This window comes from Eleutherodactylus coqui, chromosome 1 (genome assembly GCF_035609145.1).
Source record: "Eleutherodactylus coqui strain aEleCoq1 chromosome 1, aEleCoq1.hap1, whole genome shotgun sequence".
Taxonomy (NCBI): Eukaryota; Metazoa; Chordata; class Amphibia; order Anura; family Eleutherodactylidae; genus Eleutherodactylus; species Eleutherodactylus coqui.
In genome coordinates, this window is record NC_089837.1 from 327,261,939 (window position 1) to 327,277,703 (window position 15,765).

A 15,765-nucleotide genomic window follows, 5' to 3' on the forward strand; every position below is an offset into this window, starting at 1 on the left:
TCATTTTCAGGGTAGTGCTTATATTTCAAGCCTACCCAAAAATTTGGTCAGGGCTTATTTTCAGGGTAGGTCTTATTTTGGAGAAACATGGCACACGGACACAGATTTAATGAGCGGTTTAACTTGCAAATTTCTGTAAGAAATACATAAGAGAAGGAGCTCTTTGAGTGACAGAGAGTATATGTAGCTCAATTAAGGTTAATATGGTAGACAGGAAGCATTTTCATGTCCTATAAGCTACAAACACTTCACATGAAGACTCAAGTGTGTTGTCACTTCTTTTTCTTGGCTCAGCCTTAAGGCCCATTTAGATACAACAATTATCGCTCAAAAGATGTCTTTTGAGCAACTTTTGAGTGATAATCACTGTGTCATTTACAGCGCAAGATGATCGCTCAAACGTTGAGCGATCACCTTGTGCTCTGAGCGGAGGACAAGAGGGGTGGCCCCGCTTGTCTTTTGCATCCAGTTGTTCACTGCTCGGAAGTTATACAGCCGAGTGCTCCGAGAGGGATATGGAGAACACAGCTGGACCGCTCTGTTCTTCATACCCAGCCTGTCATCAGGGAGCGGGATACAGCTGAAACAATAGTATCAGCTGTATCCTGTTGTGAATCCCTGATAAGGCGATATAGTTGTCTTTCAGCATGCTGAAATAACGATGAGCGACGGCTTAACGTAAACTGTACGATGTCATTGCAGTTACCCACAACGATTATCGCTCAAAAGACGGCTAAATAGGCCTTTATCATCTGTAGGACTCCATAGGTCAACAGATTTCTCAGATAAAGAGAGGTATAGGTTAAATTTCAGCCCTGCAATCATTTTTACCCCCCTCTATGCAGCCTCTTTACTATAGTACAGACATTAGCTCTTTTACTAAAGGATAAGTCACTAATAATTTTCATGAATAATAATTATAGAACGTATCATGCAATAATACTTTCACAAGCTCTTTGATGTTTAGATAATGCAATGACTGTTCTAGCAAATGAGTATACAAGATTGTATATAACTGAGTGCATGCTTTATCCCACAGAATGAAACAAAATGCTTAATTGAGATACTTATCCCGATCCTTAATAATCTTCTGGGTGCCACTCAGACTGTAGCCTGCGCAGCTTTGGTCTTTAATAGCAAAACACATCCATTAAGAATGCAGATTTGTTGCGAGGGGGAGATTTGGCCTGGCACTGTTACCACAAATAAATGTAAATAAGCATAATCACATGCTTTAGTTGTGTCTGCGTAATATTAAATATTTGATTTACTGGAGGATTTTACTGAGGATTTCTCTCTATTTAATTGATACTAACTTTGATTTATTTATGCATCCTCTGAGAAAACGGTATTAACAGAAAGAAGCATTTGGGAAGACAGCTTTTTAAACAACATTTAATTATACAGTGAGAAACTGATATTCACAGAGGAGCAGAGACAGTTGTGCTTTTAACATTCATTCTAGTGAAGCATCCAATACACCATTTATGATATAAGCTAAACTAACATTGAACAATGCACAAACATTACATTAGATATCATAATTATATCAATTCTGATGTAACTATCATACATGGGAATATGAAGTGCAACATGAAATTAACCCTTTGCAATTCAATTTTGGCTTCAGGGTTTCCTAGGGGCTCTCTCTTTCTGCCATTATACAATGGCATCATCTGCTGGCTAAAGCCAGTACTGTTGTATGGGACATACTGGAGAGGCACCCGACAACAGATCAGCCAGTCATATATGATGTCATTGAATGGCTGTGATTGGCTGACGGCGTGTGTTAGCTAATCACAGTATTAGCTTTCTGGAGGCGGGGATTTCAAGTCCCGCATTCAGAAAGCAATGCTCTGCTGGGGACCAGGAGGGAGCGACAGCCTGCAGCAGCGCCGCAGAACGCCGGGGGAGGTGAGTAATGATTTTTTTTTTTCTTGACACTTTCTTTTTTTTGTATTACCGGCGTATAAGACGACCCCCGACTACAGAGCAGATTTTTAGGGGTTCAAAAGTCGTCTTATACGCCGGTATATACGGTAGCTGTAGTAAGCCACTTGTACTTACTATAAAGATACTATAGTGCAGACACTAGAATGACATACTTACTATCAAGGTTCCGTACACCGCCACTCCCGGCGACTTCTCTGTAAATAATGATAGTCGGATGACTGGCCCTGCTGCGCAACGTGGCCGGTCACATGACTGTCATTCACTGAAAGTCCTTAGGTAAAGGACTACCTGCACAGTCATGTCACACTAGTGGTGCTGCCACTGCTACTCTAAACGTTACCGCTAACAGCTTAAGTTTCTTAAACTGTGAAATTGGTCGTTCATCCACCACTGAGACGCCCACTGATCCCAAGATCGGCGACACCCCCTGTCTCTCTGTTCTGAATTCATTTTAATGGGGCTGGTGGAAATAGCAAAGTACAAAATTTACTATTACCTAAAGGAGTTGTACCAGAAAACAGTTATCATCTATACTATGGTCTTTTCAGTGGGGATCTCACTACTGTGGGCTCGCTGCACCCACCCGCACTGACATTAGATTGAATGGAGCAGTGACTGAGCACGCGCAGCCGCTGCTACATTTATTTGATAAAACAGCTGACTTACAAGCACTCAGCTATCTCCTGCAGTCCCACTGACAATGAATTGAGGGCACCACCATGTGCGACTGCTGCTCCATTCCATCTACTCCTCAATGCCAAATACGGTATGCCCGAAGTGAGGAGAAGAGGGGACACTGGACTCTCACAGATCAGACTTTCCACCTATCCTGTGGATAGTTGATAAAAGTCATTTGTGGTAAAACCCCTTTAACCCCTCCCCATGAGAGGTAGTTCTTGCAAATGGGTGCAGATTTACATCCTATGGATGGTACGGCTCTGTGACTGACAGCCGGCCTCTTGCTGCAACAGCTGGGACAGGTGAGAACACTGATCCTCACTGGTAACCCCTTACATCCTGCAATCAATGTTGATCGTAGCATGTTAAATCTTCAGAGGGAGAGCGCTCCCTTTGTGACATCATCGGCCATCCGCCATGTAATCACGAAACGCTAATGAGTTGCCAGACAATGATGTCCAGGTTTGCCATGGCCTGTGATTGCTATGATTAATAATAACGCATTGCTATACAGAAGTACAGTACTGCAATGAACTATCAGTGCGATCATAGCATTGCAGGATCAAGTCCCCTATAGAGACATAAAAAACTAAAAATAAAAAATAAAAATGTAAAAAAAAAGAAAGCTAAAAAAAAATTTTGGGAGCATGTTCCCCTTTGTTTAAAGTTAGATTTTTTTTACAATAAAACTAATCCACATTTGGTATTGCTGCATCCGTAAAGACCTGTACAATAAATTGAACACTGTTTTTATCCTGCACGGCAAATACTATAAAAATAAAAAGACTAAAAAAAAACCTAAGAAAAATGCTTTTTTTTATTCATTTTGCCTCTCAAAAAGTGCAATAAGTGATTCAAAAAACACATGTTCCCCAAAATAGTACCCATAAATACTGCAGCTTGTCACGCAAAAAACAAGCCCTCACACAGCTCCATTGATGGAAATATAGCTATGCAAAAAATATAAATATTTTCCTAAAAAAAAAGGGTCTTCATTGTGAAAATGTAGAAAAAGCTAAAAAATAAATATATAATTTTGGTGTTTTTGTAATTGTACTGACCCACAGAAAAATTCTGCAAGTCATTTATGTTGCATGATTAAGTGCTTAATCCAACATGCGTATATCGGACGGGTTTTCATGCCTGCCGATATACGCTGTCTCTCTCTGCAGGGGAAGGAGGAGTGCACTGAGCTCCCCGCCCCCTCTCCGCCCCTCGACACTATTTGCAATGGTAATGGGACAGGGCGGAACTTAGCTTCACCCCCACCCCTCCCATTGTAAACAGTGGTGAGGGGTGGAGAGAGGACGGAGAGGGGGTGGGAGCTCAGTGCAGTGCTTCCAGCCCGGCCCGCCTCCTCCCCCTGCAGAGAGAGACAGCGTATAACGGCCGGGCGTGAAAACCCGGCCGATATACGCACGTCAGAATGAGCCCCAAGGTTGTAATAAAGATGGGAAAAAAAGCAATGACAGAATTGATGTTTTATTCTACCTGCCCTCTAAAAAAAATTAAAGCTATGCAATACATTATACAAGGTATGTTCAAAAAGTATCCAACCTTTATTCTTAAAAAATATTTGTATTCAGATACAAGAATCTTACACTAATTTCCCTCAAAGTAGCCCTCTTAGGCAGCTGCCCACTTCTCCCAACGCTTCTGCCACTGTCGGAAGCAGTGCTGAAACGCCTCTTTTGAGATGGCGCATAGCTGGTCCGTCGTATTCTGCATGATGTCTTCTCTGGACTGAAATCTGGTTCCTTTCAGGGTATTTTCAGCTTGGGAATGAGTCAGAAGTCTCATGGAGCCACTGGGAGAGTAGGGAGCCTGATGAAGCTCAGATGTGTAGTGTTTGGTCAGAAAACTCTGGATCAAATGTGAAAAATGGGCGGGTGCCTTATCATGATGGAGCTCCTAATTGCCCGCTGCCCACAGGGTTGGCCATTTGCGACTCAAAACATTACAGAAGCGACGCAAAACCTTTTGGCAGTACTCTTTGGTGATGGTTGTGCCGTATGGTGCATACTCGTGATGAATCACGCCACTGGAGTCAAAGGAGACGGTCAGCATGCCTTTCACATTGCTGCGAACCTGCCTTGCTGTTTTTGGCCTAAGGGAACCTGGATGCTTCCATTGTGATGTCTGCAACTTGGTTTCTGAGTCGTACCCATAAGCCCAGGACTCATCACCAGTGATCACTGTGTTGAGGAATTTGGGATCACTGTTCACTGTCTGCAGCATGTACTGTGCGATCTCCAAACTGAGTTGCTTCTGCTCGAAGCTGTACCCCTCGTTGATCTGTGTGGTGCCCATTGCTTCGTTCCCCGAAGGTCTTTCTTGCAGAATCGCCAAGCTTTATACAAAATTTAATGCAGTAGCGTTGTTCAGGTTTTTTTGTCATTTTGTCAAAAAAGAAAACCCCTTCCTCACTCATCCTCTTTCTGCCGGAAACTAAAAGCTTCTGCGGGCAGGAAAAAATCCAAGCAAGCACATCAGGATCACATGAATATGTGCACCAAACCACGCCTCCCTAGCTTCATTTGTTTACGCACAAAAAAATTTATATTGGATACGTTTTGAACTTATCCCCCAAAAATGGTGCCAATTTAAACTACAGCTCGACAAGCAAAAAACAAGTCCTCATATGCCCATGTCAGTGGAAGTTTTGAAAAAATTATGGCTTTTAAAAAGTGGATATGAAAGTCTGCAAAAAATCGTTGCGTCCTTAGGTCCAAAATAGGCAGCTTTATTAAAGGGTTAAACTATAAAATAGAAACCACTTTGGCCTCCGCTTCACAAGGTTTCTATTCCTGTTAAGCCTTTTTATAAAGATGTGGACACGTCACTATATTCCCTGCCCCCTCACCCAGCATATACCCCAGTATAATCCTGGCCCCTCTAGCATATACCTCACTATAATCCATACCCCCCAGAATACACCTCACTTTTATCCCCCAGCAAGCACTTTACCTCATTTCACGCTCCCCAGGATTTTCCTCTACTTCGTGATGCCATTGTTTCCGCCTTGACATGTACCTCATGTCACCATCCTGCTGTGGTTCCAACCTCGACCGCTGAATAAAGCTGCACTAGATGTGAGTGTTTGCCTGATGAAGGGGTGCATTTAAGTCCTGGAGGCTGCAGGAGAGGCAGCAGGGCTTGAGAGGCGTCATCTGTCTCTGACGCCCGTCACTACTGCAACGAAAATCCCGCAGCACTGCATTGGCCAACGCTCTGAGTTCAGAGCCCCAGCGGCCGTGCGCGCACTGTATGTCGGAAGAGGGTCTGACAGACGTGTGCATCATGCAGTATGTCTGCTGAATGCAACTGCAGGAAACTGATTTTTTCTCCTCAAACTTCAGCTGCGGAACAACGGCAGCGGGCTAATTGCGGTTGGTAGCCAGAATGTAAATTCTGGTCGCCATCTGAAAATTTCGGTCACACTGGCACCCAATTTGGTCGCTATCTGGAGCCCTGATAAAGCCCATATCATAAGTTGATAAAATTTAGTGTTATTATCACCAAAGCAGCAGAAATGTAACATTCTAAAAATGAGCTTAACTTTCCATCCCATTCCCGACTTTACTAGTTTGCTTTACAGCGTACGTTTGTTATGTGTAACACTTAAGCCCTTGCACAATACCAGCAATTGTATACGTGTGGCAGGCTCTGTGAGATTATATGTTTAGGATGTCAAGAACAACATTTATATCCGTTATTCTTGCATGTCTCCATCCCTTAAGAGAAATAAATTACAGATGTGAACAAACATGTATACAACTGTGGCACTGAAACAAATTTCACGCTATTGGCCGACTGAAGTCTGGAGAGAAAAGCATCTGTATTATGGGCCAAAAATATGAATGACTGATGGGGAGAAAATCTGGGATGCACTTCAGGCAAACTGAGTAACACAGGAAGCGTCATAGTCTGGGCAGAAAACCACCCACACAAATGGCTGCTGGCGTCACTTCAATCAGAAACACAAAACAATTGTCTGATTAGTGCATACTGGGACCACTCTAGAAGATGCACAGGTTTTACAGTACTGCACAGGGAGCAAAACACACCTATAACATTGCCATTATACAATCACCGTAAAGGAATTATGGGCACACAATGCTTTATTTAATTTTTTTTTATAAAAGTACAAAAGAAAAAAAGGAGTTTAAAGGTTTTTCAAATGGTCAAAAATACTAACCCTATAATATTTAAAGGGAAAGGTTCACCATGAAGAAGCAGAGCAGAATGCAAGATGTTCGCTGCACCCTTAAAGGGGTTGTCCCGCGACAGCAAGTGGGGTTAAACACTTCTGTATGGCCATATTAATGCACTTTGTAATATACATCGTGCATTAAATATTGGCCATACAGAAGTTATATACTTACCCCCTCCGGTGCTGGCGTCCCCGTTTCCATGGCGCCGACCAAACTTCTCCTCTGGTCGCAGGAACAGTCGAGCTTGCGCACTGAAGATTCCTCTTCTGGATGGTCCGGGCTCACGAGCTGCGTCCTGGCTCCTCCCTCTTCTCCGCGTCATCACGTTGCTCCGCCCCCGTCACGTGGTGCCGATCAGCCAATGAGGTGGCTGTAATCGGCAGTGGAGCTCAGACTGGAGAAGAACATCCACGGTGCACCATGGGAGAAGACCCGCGGTGCACCCTGGGAGAAGACCAGCGGTGCACCTTGGGAAATGACGGCAGCCATCTTGGAAGAAGAATTTTATAACTTCATAAAACTGCTTCATGGTGAGTAGAAACGCTCTATACAAACGGTTTACATGGGTAGTTTGTGATGTTTGCTGAACATGGGGGACTGAGCTGTGAAAAAATTTTCATTTTGGCCGCGGGACAACCCCTTTAACTCATTCAGAGTGGCCAAGGAGAGTTTATCATAAATGTAAGAAAAATCCACAGTACTCTCCGTGGTGATGCAAATTATGAAATCATGCTGTAGATATTTTTGGATATGTAAAAGCAGTGACTCAGATTTAATGTGTTTAGTTACAGGTAGAGATGAGCGAACGTACTCGTTTCCAGTAATTACTCGGACGAGTACCGGCATTTTTGAGTACTTCAGTACTCGGATGAAAAGATTCGGGGGGCGCCGGGGGGGAGGGAGAGGCGTGGCGGCGGGGGGGGTAGCAGCGGGGAACAGGGGGGAGCCCTCTCTCTCTCCCTCCCCCCCCCACTCCCCACTGCTAACCCCCGTGCCGCCACGGCGCCCCCCGAATTTTTTCGCCCAAGTACGGAAGTACTCGAAAATCGCGGTACTCGGGCGAAAAAGGGGCGTGGCTGAGCACGTTCGCTCATCTCTAGTTACAGGCTTTAGGCTCATTTACACCCAAAGTCAATCTTTTAAACGATTGAAAGATTGACAGTTCTAGCGATCATTTTGCATAAAATACTAATGGGCACTAATAGAAGGTGAAGTGTTGATCAAGAAGCCCGCAATCAAGCAGTGAAGTCCTTCAGTGTAAATGCTCTGCAGGAGCGCTGACGACCTTAGGGGTGACGTCAGCACTCATGCAGTTGTTTACTTGACTGTTTGCGCATGTAAAAGGGCCATTAGTTTGCAGTGTCTAAATTTTAGACAGTATTAGTAAATGTGGCCCATTCTGTTTCTAAAGGATCTTTGTGTTGACTTAAAATGGGTCAGTCAGGTTTCCATTTGCTTGTGTTGTTTTTGGTTTTAACTATTCTGTCTTTCAGAGGCAACAATAGTGCAGGCGTGAGTAGAACATTAACCCCACAAGGGTTGTCCAGTAGCTTTTATAGTCTTCTAAAGAGGAAGTTTGCCTATTTACAATCAAATCAAGAGATTTGTCACCCCATTTTCTGGTCAGGAGTTTGAGAAAGATGACTTCTGCCCTCTGTGGAAGCCACCTATCCTTCCCAGAAACATATACATCTAAGGGCACTTCGACATGGAACAAATTAGGCACAAAAGCGCCCTTCAGTCGTCCCAGCAATAATCGCTTCTGTGCTTTCACATAGCGGTGATCATTACTCAGTGAATGGATGTGAAGCGGGACGGAGATAGCTCTGTACACATCTGCATTGGAGGTTTCATTAGGAGCCTGTACACAATAGTGCAGCATGCTGTGATACTTTGTCTGGTAAAATGCTGGGTGGTATAACAGAATCTTTACTGACCTTATGAAGGTCAACGGAGTCCACTGGGCACCGTTTGTGTCCATTATATGATGGATCTGCTCCGTCTAGCATTTCATTTTTCTGTTCCTATTCTGGAATAGGAGAACAGACTGCCCTAGCACAATTGTGAACAAAGCCTAAAACTAAATTACAGAACTTATACTCAAATGACTAATAATTACATTTATTTTTATGGGTAATTTTTTTATACTGCCAAAACTATAACTTTATGAATGTCAAAAGGCCCAATAATACACTTCCCAATGTAATTGTACTTGGAATAATAATCTTCAATTACATGACTAACTTATTCTCTTCTCCTTTCCACTGGCCTCTTGTGGCCGGTTAGATTGCTAGTACAAACACACTTATCTGTGCAGTGAACTGTGAGTAAATGTACAGTTATAATAAGTAGGCTGATTATTGCTACAAATCAGCAGATCCAATGTGTCCCAAGGAAACTCTTCAATTTGAACTTAGTTCCAGTAAGTCACAGCTAATACTTTACAGTCAGCTAGACAGCTCTTACCTTATTTTCCGCATATGCAAGCCAGCGACTCCCAAGAGCAATAGGATTCATATTTGGCCCAGGACAGGGATAGCAGCCTGAGGAAAAAAGGGTTCCAAAAAACAGCAGTAAGGCATTTTCTAATGGCAGAATATTTGAAACAAGGCAAAACAAACACAAATCTAAACAAAGAACTATTAATCTCTAAACATTCATCAACAACTGCTTACATTTCTTAGAGTTTTACATGATAACATTAAGACATTGTGGTAACAGTTAATTAGGCTTGAAACGCATTTTTTATTGTTTTGCTTTGTGAGTAGTTTTTATTTTTTCTTTTAATAAACACAGTTTTGTTTGGGAATGTTTTGAAACATGTAGAGCTCGTCTTTCGCATTTCAGCAAACTGTTAGTGCTCTGAAATTAAATCAAATCTCACACTATAAATATTTGTTTTCCCCAAGCTATAAATCCGACATATTTACCTTCAACCTTCAGTATTATTTGAGCGTATCTTTCATAAGGGGGTCATTTATATTACAGAGTCCCTAAACCAGTGATAATGTAGCGTACATGTCTAAAGCCTCCAAATGTTACGAGGATGCTTCCAATGGTAAGACAACATCCTTACATAAGAGAAAAAGAAACTTCTGCTCAGTGTTGTGCACCAACACCCATGCCTATAATCTCTAGAAACTTCCATAATCTTTTTTGGGCACCATGTATGACAAGTCTGTCATATGATCTTGTCCTGAACATAAATGAAAGTGGATAAAATATATATTTCCATCAATCTGTACTTCACTACAAATGGATTGGTGTTTTTTTTTTTAATGAAACGGATAAAGTAGATTACTTTTTTTTGTCCATTTAAATGGACTATTCTTTGTAGAAATCTACAATTATAGCCAATTACTGCGGGATTAAAATGGATGCCAATCTGTGCCCTGTCTTAAGGCTCATTTACATGCAACAATTATCACTGCCATCGTTCAGTTTACGGCTGAACAATGATTTTAAGGTGAGCTTAAAATCCATTGTTCAGCCAGAGAGAGATAACAGGGACCGCATGCTGCGTTCTGTACGAGAGTCAGAGATTACATTGTATTCTGTGCGAGAACAATGGAGCTGTGTGCAGAGCTCAGACCACATGAGGTGCTCTGCAAACAGCTCCCATGCATTTTATACTATAAGGACTCCCTCACACAGGCGTTTGCAGAAATGCAGCATTTTCAACAATGCGTTTACTGCAGATTCCACCCAGTTTCAGCAGTGCTGGCATGCGTTATGCCAGCATTTTGGCTGCGTTTTAATCACAGCCAAGGCTGCTGATGAAAGAGAATAATCAATATTCATCTAGCTGGTGAAGTCGCTGTCTCAGGCGCCGCTGTCGAGACCTTGTGAAACCGGATGATTGCTCTAAATGTCTAAGCGCCGTTGAGTGACAGCTCGCTGAGCCAATCAGAGCCAGCACTGAATGCGTCCAATCACAGCCATTCAATGAATGAATGGCTGTGATTGGACGCATCCAGTGCTGGCTGTGATTGGCTGTGTGGGCTGTCACTCAGCGGCGCTCAGCCAATCAGAGCAATCTCTCATTGGAGGCGGGATTTCAAATCCTTGTCACCAGAGAAAGAGTTCCCCTGCCGGCTGACAAGTCCTGAGAGTGCCGCCAGGGACAGTGACATCACCTGTAAGGTAAGTATTGATTTTTTTTTTGACTCAGGCAGTGTAGGTAGGGTGTTTAGCGCTGCCAAAAGCGCGGTACGAAGTTGTGCTGCGTTTTCAGCAGCGCTTAAACCGCTGGACATTCATCTCAATGGGCAACACAGGGCTTAAAAAGGCCAAAAATAGGACATGCAACGCTGTCAAAGCACAGCGTTGAAGAAGCTGCGTTTTCAGCCTTGTGTAAGCAGCCCCATTGAAATGAATAGGAGCGTTGTACAGCGTTTAGCGCAGCGCTGAAAAAGCAGTGCTAAATGCTGTACAAAAATGCCTGTGTGAGGAAGGCATAAGGCCGCCTACAGACGTCCGGGTCGGATCCCGCTGCAAGAATTCTTGCAGCGGGATGCAGACCCGTGCCCCTGCAAAGACTTGCGGCTTACCCGCTCCCGGCATCTCCTCTTCGTGATGTGCCGGCTGGCAGCCAACCGGCACATGCCCAGAGCGAAGCCGGCGGGTCTCTACTGACATTTCTGTGCGGGCCTCTGCGAGACCTGCACAGAAATACAACATGCCACGATTTGTTTTTCGTGGGTGTTTTCACGCGGACCAATCGCGGCTGTGTACATAGGATTGCGTACATGCATACAATCCTATGGCAGCGGGCACGGGCGGAAATCCCGCCATGGAATTTCTGCCCATGTACGAGGGGACTTATATATACCCCAAAATATACAACTCATTCTGCAAAAAAAAAAAAGCCTTCAAAAACTGTAGCTATAGCTATGTGTGATTTTGCTTTTGTTTATTGTATTTTGTACTTTGTGCTATTTAGTAGGGATGAGCGAGTATGCTCGCTAAGGCACTACTCGCTCGAGTAATGTGCCTTAGCCGAGTATCTCCCTGCTCGTCCATAAAGATTCGGGGGCCGCCGCGGAGCGGGGAGCTGCGGGGGAGAGCAGGGAGGAACGGAGGGGAGATCTCTCTCTCCCGCCCGCTCTCCCCTGCTCCCCGCCGCAACTCACCTGTCAGCTGCGGCGGCCCCCGAATCTTTAGGGACGAGCAGGGAGATACTCGGCTAAGGTACATTACTCGAGCGTGCAGTGCCTTAGCGAGTATACTCGCTCATCCCTACTATTTATAAAACCTAAAAAAGAGAGTTAAAAAAAAAGAACAGTAGCTATGTAGACCTAAATAAAACATTATTACTGAAAGAATGCGAATAAGCAAAAATGAAAAAAAAAAATGTTCCCCTCTTTAACAGGTTTGAGTATCCTGCACAAGATCAGACACTGCTATGATGTCTGATTAGTGCAGTTATGAGAGTTAAAGGGGCATTTCCATCTCAGACTATAATGGCATATCCACAGGATATACTGTAATAGTCTGATAAGTGCTATATCCTCTTCTGACTACCAGTGAATGTGGTGAACATGGATGGTTGAGAGGACAGAAATAGCCAAGTGCTATGTCGTTTTCGGAATTTCTACAGAAGTCAACTGGAGTTACGCATTGAGCTATAAAGGCTATACTGTGTGAAGCAGAGACTACTCTGATCTCTATTACACAGTTTCCATTAGCTTCCGGTATTTCAAGGACACTTTCCTTATTTTGTTTTCCATTTACATTTTTTTCCTCCCAAGTTTAAAAAAATCCTTAACTCTGATTTATCAACGTACTTTTCAAAGAGCTTGTTTATTGTGTGACAAGTTGCATTTTGCAATGGTACTATTTAACGTACCACATAATGTACTGAAAAACTTTTTGAAGTGGAGTGCAATGGAAAATAAAAAGCCACTCCGCCATCTTTGGGGTGGGGAATTGTTTTTACAGCATACACACTGCAGCGAAATGACATGATTTTATTATTATATTGATCAGCACCATTGTGAAGATACAAAATTTAACGGCGCTACATGCTGGCTAAAGCCAGTACTGCATGAGGTGAAACGTTAGGCTCCAACAGCAGAGAGGCTGGCAATATACAATAAGAGAACCCCAACGGACGTCTTCCAACATCGGAGCTGAACAGCCTTAAATCATAATGTCTTTATAGGTCAGACAGTGGATTGGAAAGGGTTAAATAATAAAATATCTTTGGGAAAAAATTAAATGATTTTCTTCTGCCATTTTCTGACAGCCATTACATTTTTTTTCCCATTGACACAGTTATGTGAGGACTCGTTTTTTGCAAGATGTCTTGAAGTTTTTATTGGCACCATTTTGGAGTACACACAACTTTTTGATCGCTTTTTATTACATTTTTTTCTTGGGAGACCGGCTGACCAAAAAATTCTGACATTTTTTATTTTTTTACGATGTTCTTCATGTGAGATAAATAATGCATTGCTTTGACAGCTCAAGCGTTTAAAGACGCAGCGATACTAAATATTTGTTTTATTTTGTTAGCCACTTTTGGTATTAATACAAAATAAAAATCTGCCTGTCCCTGTCTAGCCTTACATAAAACAGCCCTAACTGGCGACTGGTGGCCAACCCGCTCCCAGCCTAACCTAATAAACAACACAAGTCCAATTATAAATCCTATACTCTCACACGTTTTCACAGTATAACAGCTCCAGCTTTGGGTGCCTGTGTCTTCAGAAGAGAAACTGCACAACTCATCTGCCTTTATAACACGCACCCCTGGAGATGGCCATTAATTAACTAGCAGGTGAGCATGCTCCCTGCTACTTCACAGAATGACAGGAGTCTGGCAGAAATATACCTCCTCTCCACTACAACTCCTCTCATCCTGTTACAATAAATATAAAGATATAAGTTCTGGTGACATCACTAAGGACGGTCTCACATGACCAATCTTGAATTGCTAATTTTGCGAATGCCGTCCATGCACATGATAGATGCTAATAGGCGAGCATTGAAATGCATTGACACTTGCAGGTAGGACTTGCAGATTCCGTGAGCGGAAGAAAAATGGCAGCATTCTCTATTTTAAAAAGGATTCTGCGTGTATGAGCTTCATTGATCTCTAAGGATGTGTTCGATCTGCAGTGCATATGCGCATTTGCTAGGAGATGAAATAACAAATCAAATAAAGAAAGCAGGAATTTGTGTGCAGACAATGCAGGAAAGAGTCTGGGGAGCAACACACCCATCCAGACTGCTGTCTGCAACCTCCGCTTATTCTTCTAGGCTCTTCCTCCACAAGAATAAGCATTTCATTTGTGGTTTATAACTACTTTCAAAAAAAGTAGTATAAAACCAGCCAAGCCTAGAGATCTGTATCCTTTTCAGTGTCAAAATAAAACGTAACATTTATTCTTACATCAAAACAAAGTTAGAGACTGCAATGTTTCAGCCTCGCAGAAAACAATACATTTTTTGCAAGGCTGCAGCGTTGGTGCCTGTAACCTTTTATGGCGAATGAACAAATGCTAGGCTTTATATGGATATTCCAGTGCGTTGGATTTTGCCTTTTATATAGTAGGGAATTCCAATACATATATTGTAAAACTGACTTATTGTTTTCTGTAAAAGTATCAGTAAACTTATAAGAAAGAAGGGAAGTCTGTTTCACAAGAGCCAGTCTTGGTTGTTCCAATGACAGAATACAAGTTGCCATAAACACCAGGGGCCTGTAATATCTATCTATCTATCTATCTATCTATCTATCTATCTATCTATCTATCTATCTATCTATCTATATATATATATAAAGACGAAAGCCCTCACTGACTCACTGACTGACTGACTGACTCGCCACTAATTCTCCAACTTCCCGATGTTGTAGAAACATGAAATTTGGCACGAGCATAGAATATGTCCAAAATAGGAAAATTAAATGGGTCCCAACTCGATTATTCAATTCTATGCACAAAAGAATTAGCGTCCAAATTTTACGTACAGAATGTAATTTTCTCACTTTCCGGTGTCATAGAAACATGAAATTTGGCACAAGCATTGATTATGTCATAAATAGGAAAAGCTAATGGGTCCCAACTCGATGATTCAATTCTAGTGCAAAAGAATTAGCGTCCAAATTTTACGTATGTAATATAATTCTCTCACTTCCCGATGTCATTTTATATAAAGGAAACGTCGCATGGTTACCTTCACGTGGTGTTTCCTGGGTAACGCAAAGAACCATGCAAAATGGTAAACATATTTTTTTCCCGGTATCTCTAAAGTAACCACGACTTCATAAGATTTTCCGTGTGAACACCAGATAAACACCAGTACCAAATTAACTCGGGCGAAGACGGATATATCAGCTAGTCTAAACATATTACTGTTTGAATTTTTGTGCTTGGTAATAGAACAATTCCAATAATCCAAATATTTTAGTCTGCATATTGAGTTCATCAATGGTGCACCTACACTTTACAAAACAAATATTTATTTTCATTCATATCCCCTGTGCAAACAGTCATACGACTTTTCAAGGGTTTCTCTTGCTATCATTTATGATATTCAAAAGGGTCTCTGTACTAAAATATAGCCAGGATCCATATTTATTGTAAAAGGCCAAGCAGAATCAAAGTCAAATAGCAAAGCTATGCTAAGCACGTTATATTGTATAAGCAATGTCAAAAAATAACATTATTTACAAGAAAAAAATAGCAAAGCTCTAAATTTCATACAGTTCATGTTTGGTACAGAGAGAAATTCATCGGTAATGTTTAATACATTAGACATACTGTATATAGCAGTAAGGAATGAGAAGCTGTTTCATGATACAGTCACTGACCACTGTTTTTCTATCATCGATGTATAATCTGAGATCTGAAGTCAGCAAAAAGAGCAAAAAGAAAAAAACAGGCAGTCTGACCCATGCTGGACTCTAAAGTGA

The 15,765-nt window shown here is 42.2% G+C and overlaps 1 protein-coding gene across 3 annotated transcripts in view; it reads right to left on the reverse strand.

The window, feature by feature from the left end:
- BCAS3 (BCAS3 microtubule associated cell migration factor) overlaps positions 1–15,765 on the reverse strand; it is a 1,118,574-nt gene that overhangs the window by 918,127 nt on the left and 184,682 nt on the right. For all 3 annotated transcript variants that reach the window (XM_066575105.1, XM_066575107.1, XM_066575106.1), the window contains exon 10: positions 9,312–9,388. In XM_066575105.1, the coding sequence (XP_066431202.1) occupies positions 9,312–9,388 (77 nt within the window). The remainder of the gene's footprint in view (positions 1–9,311; positions 9,389–15,765) is intronic.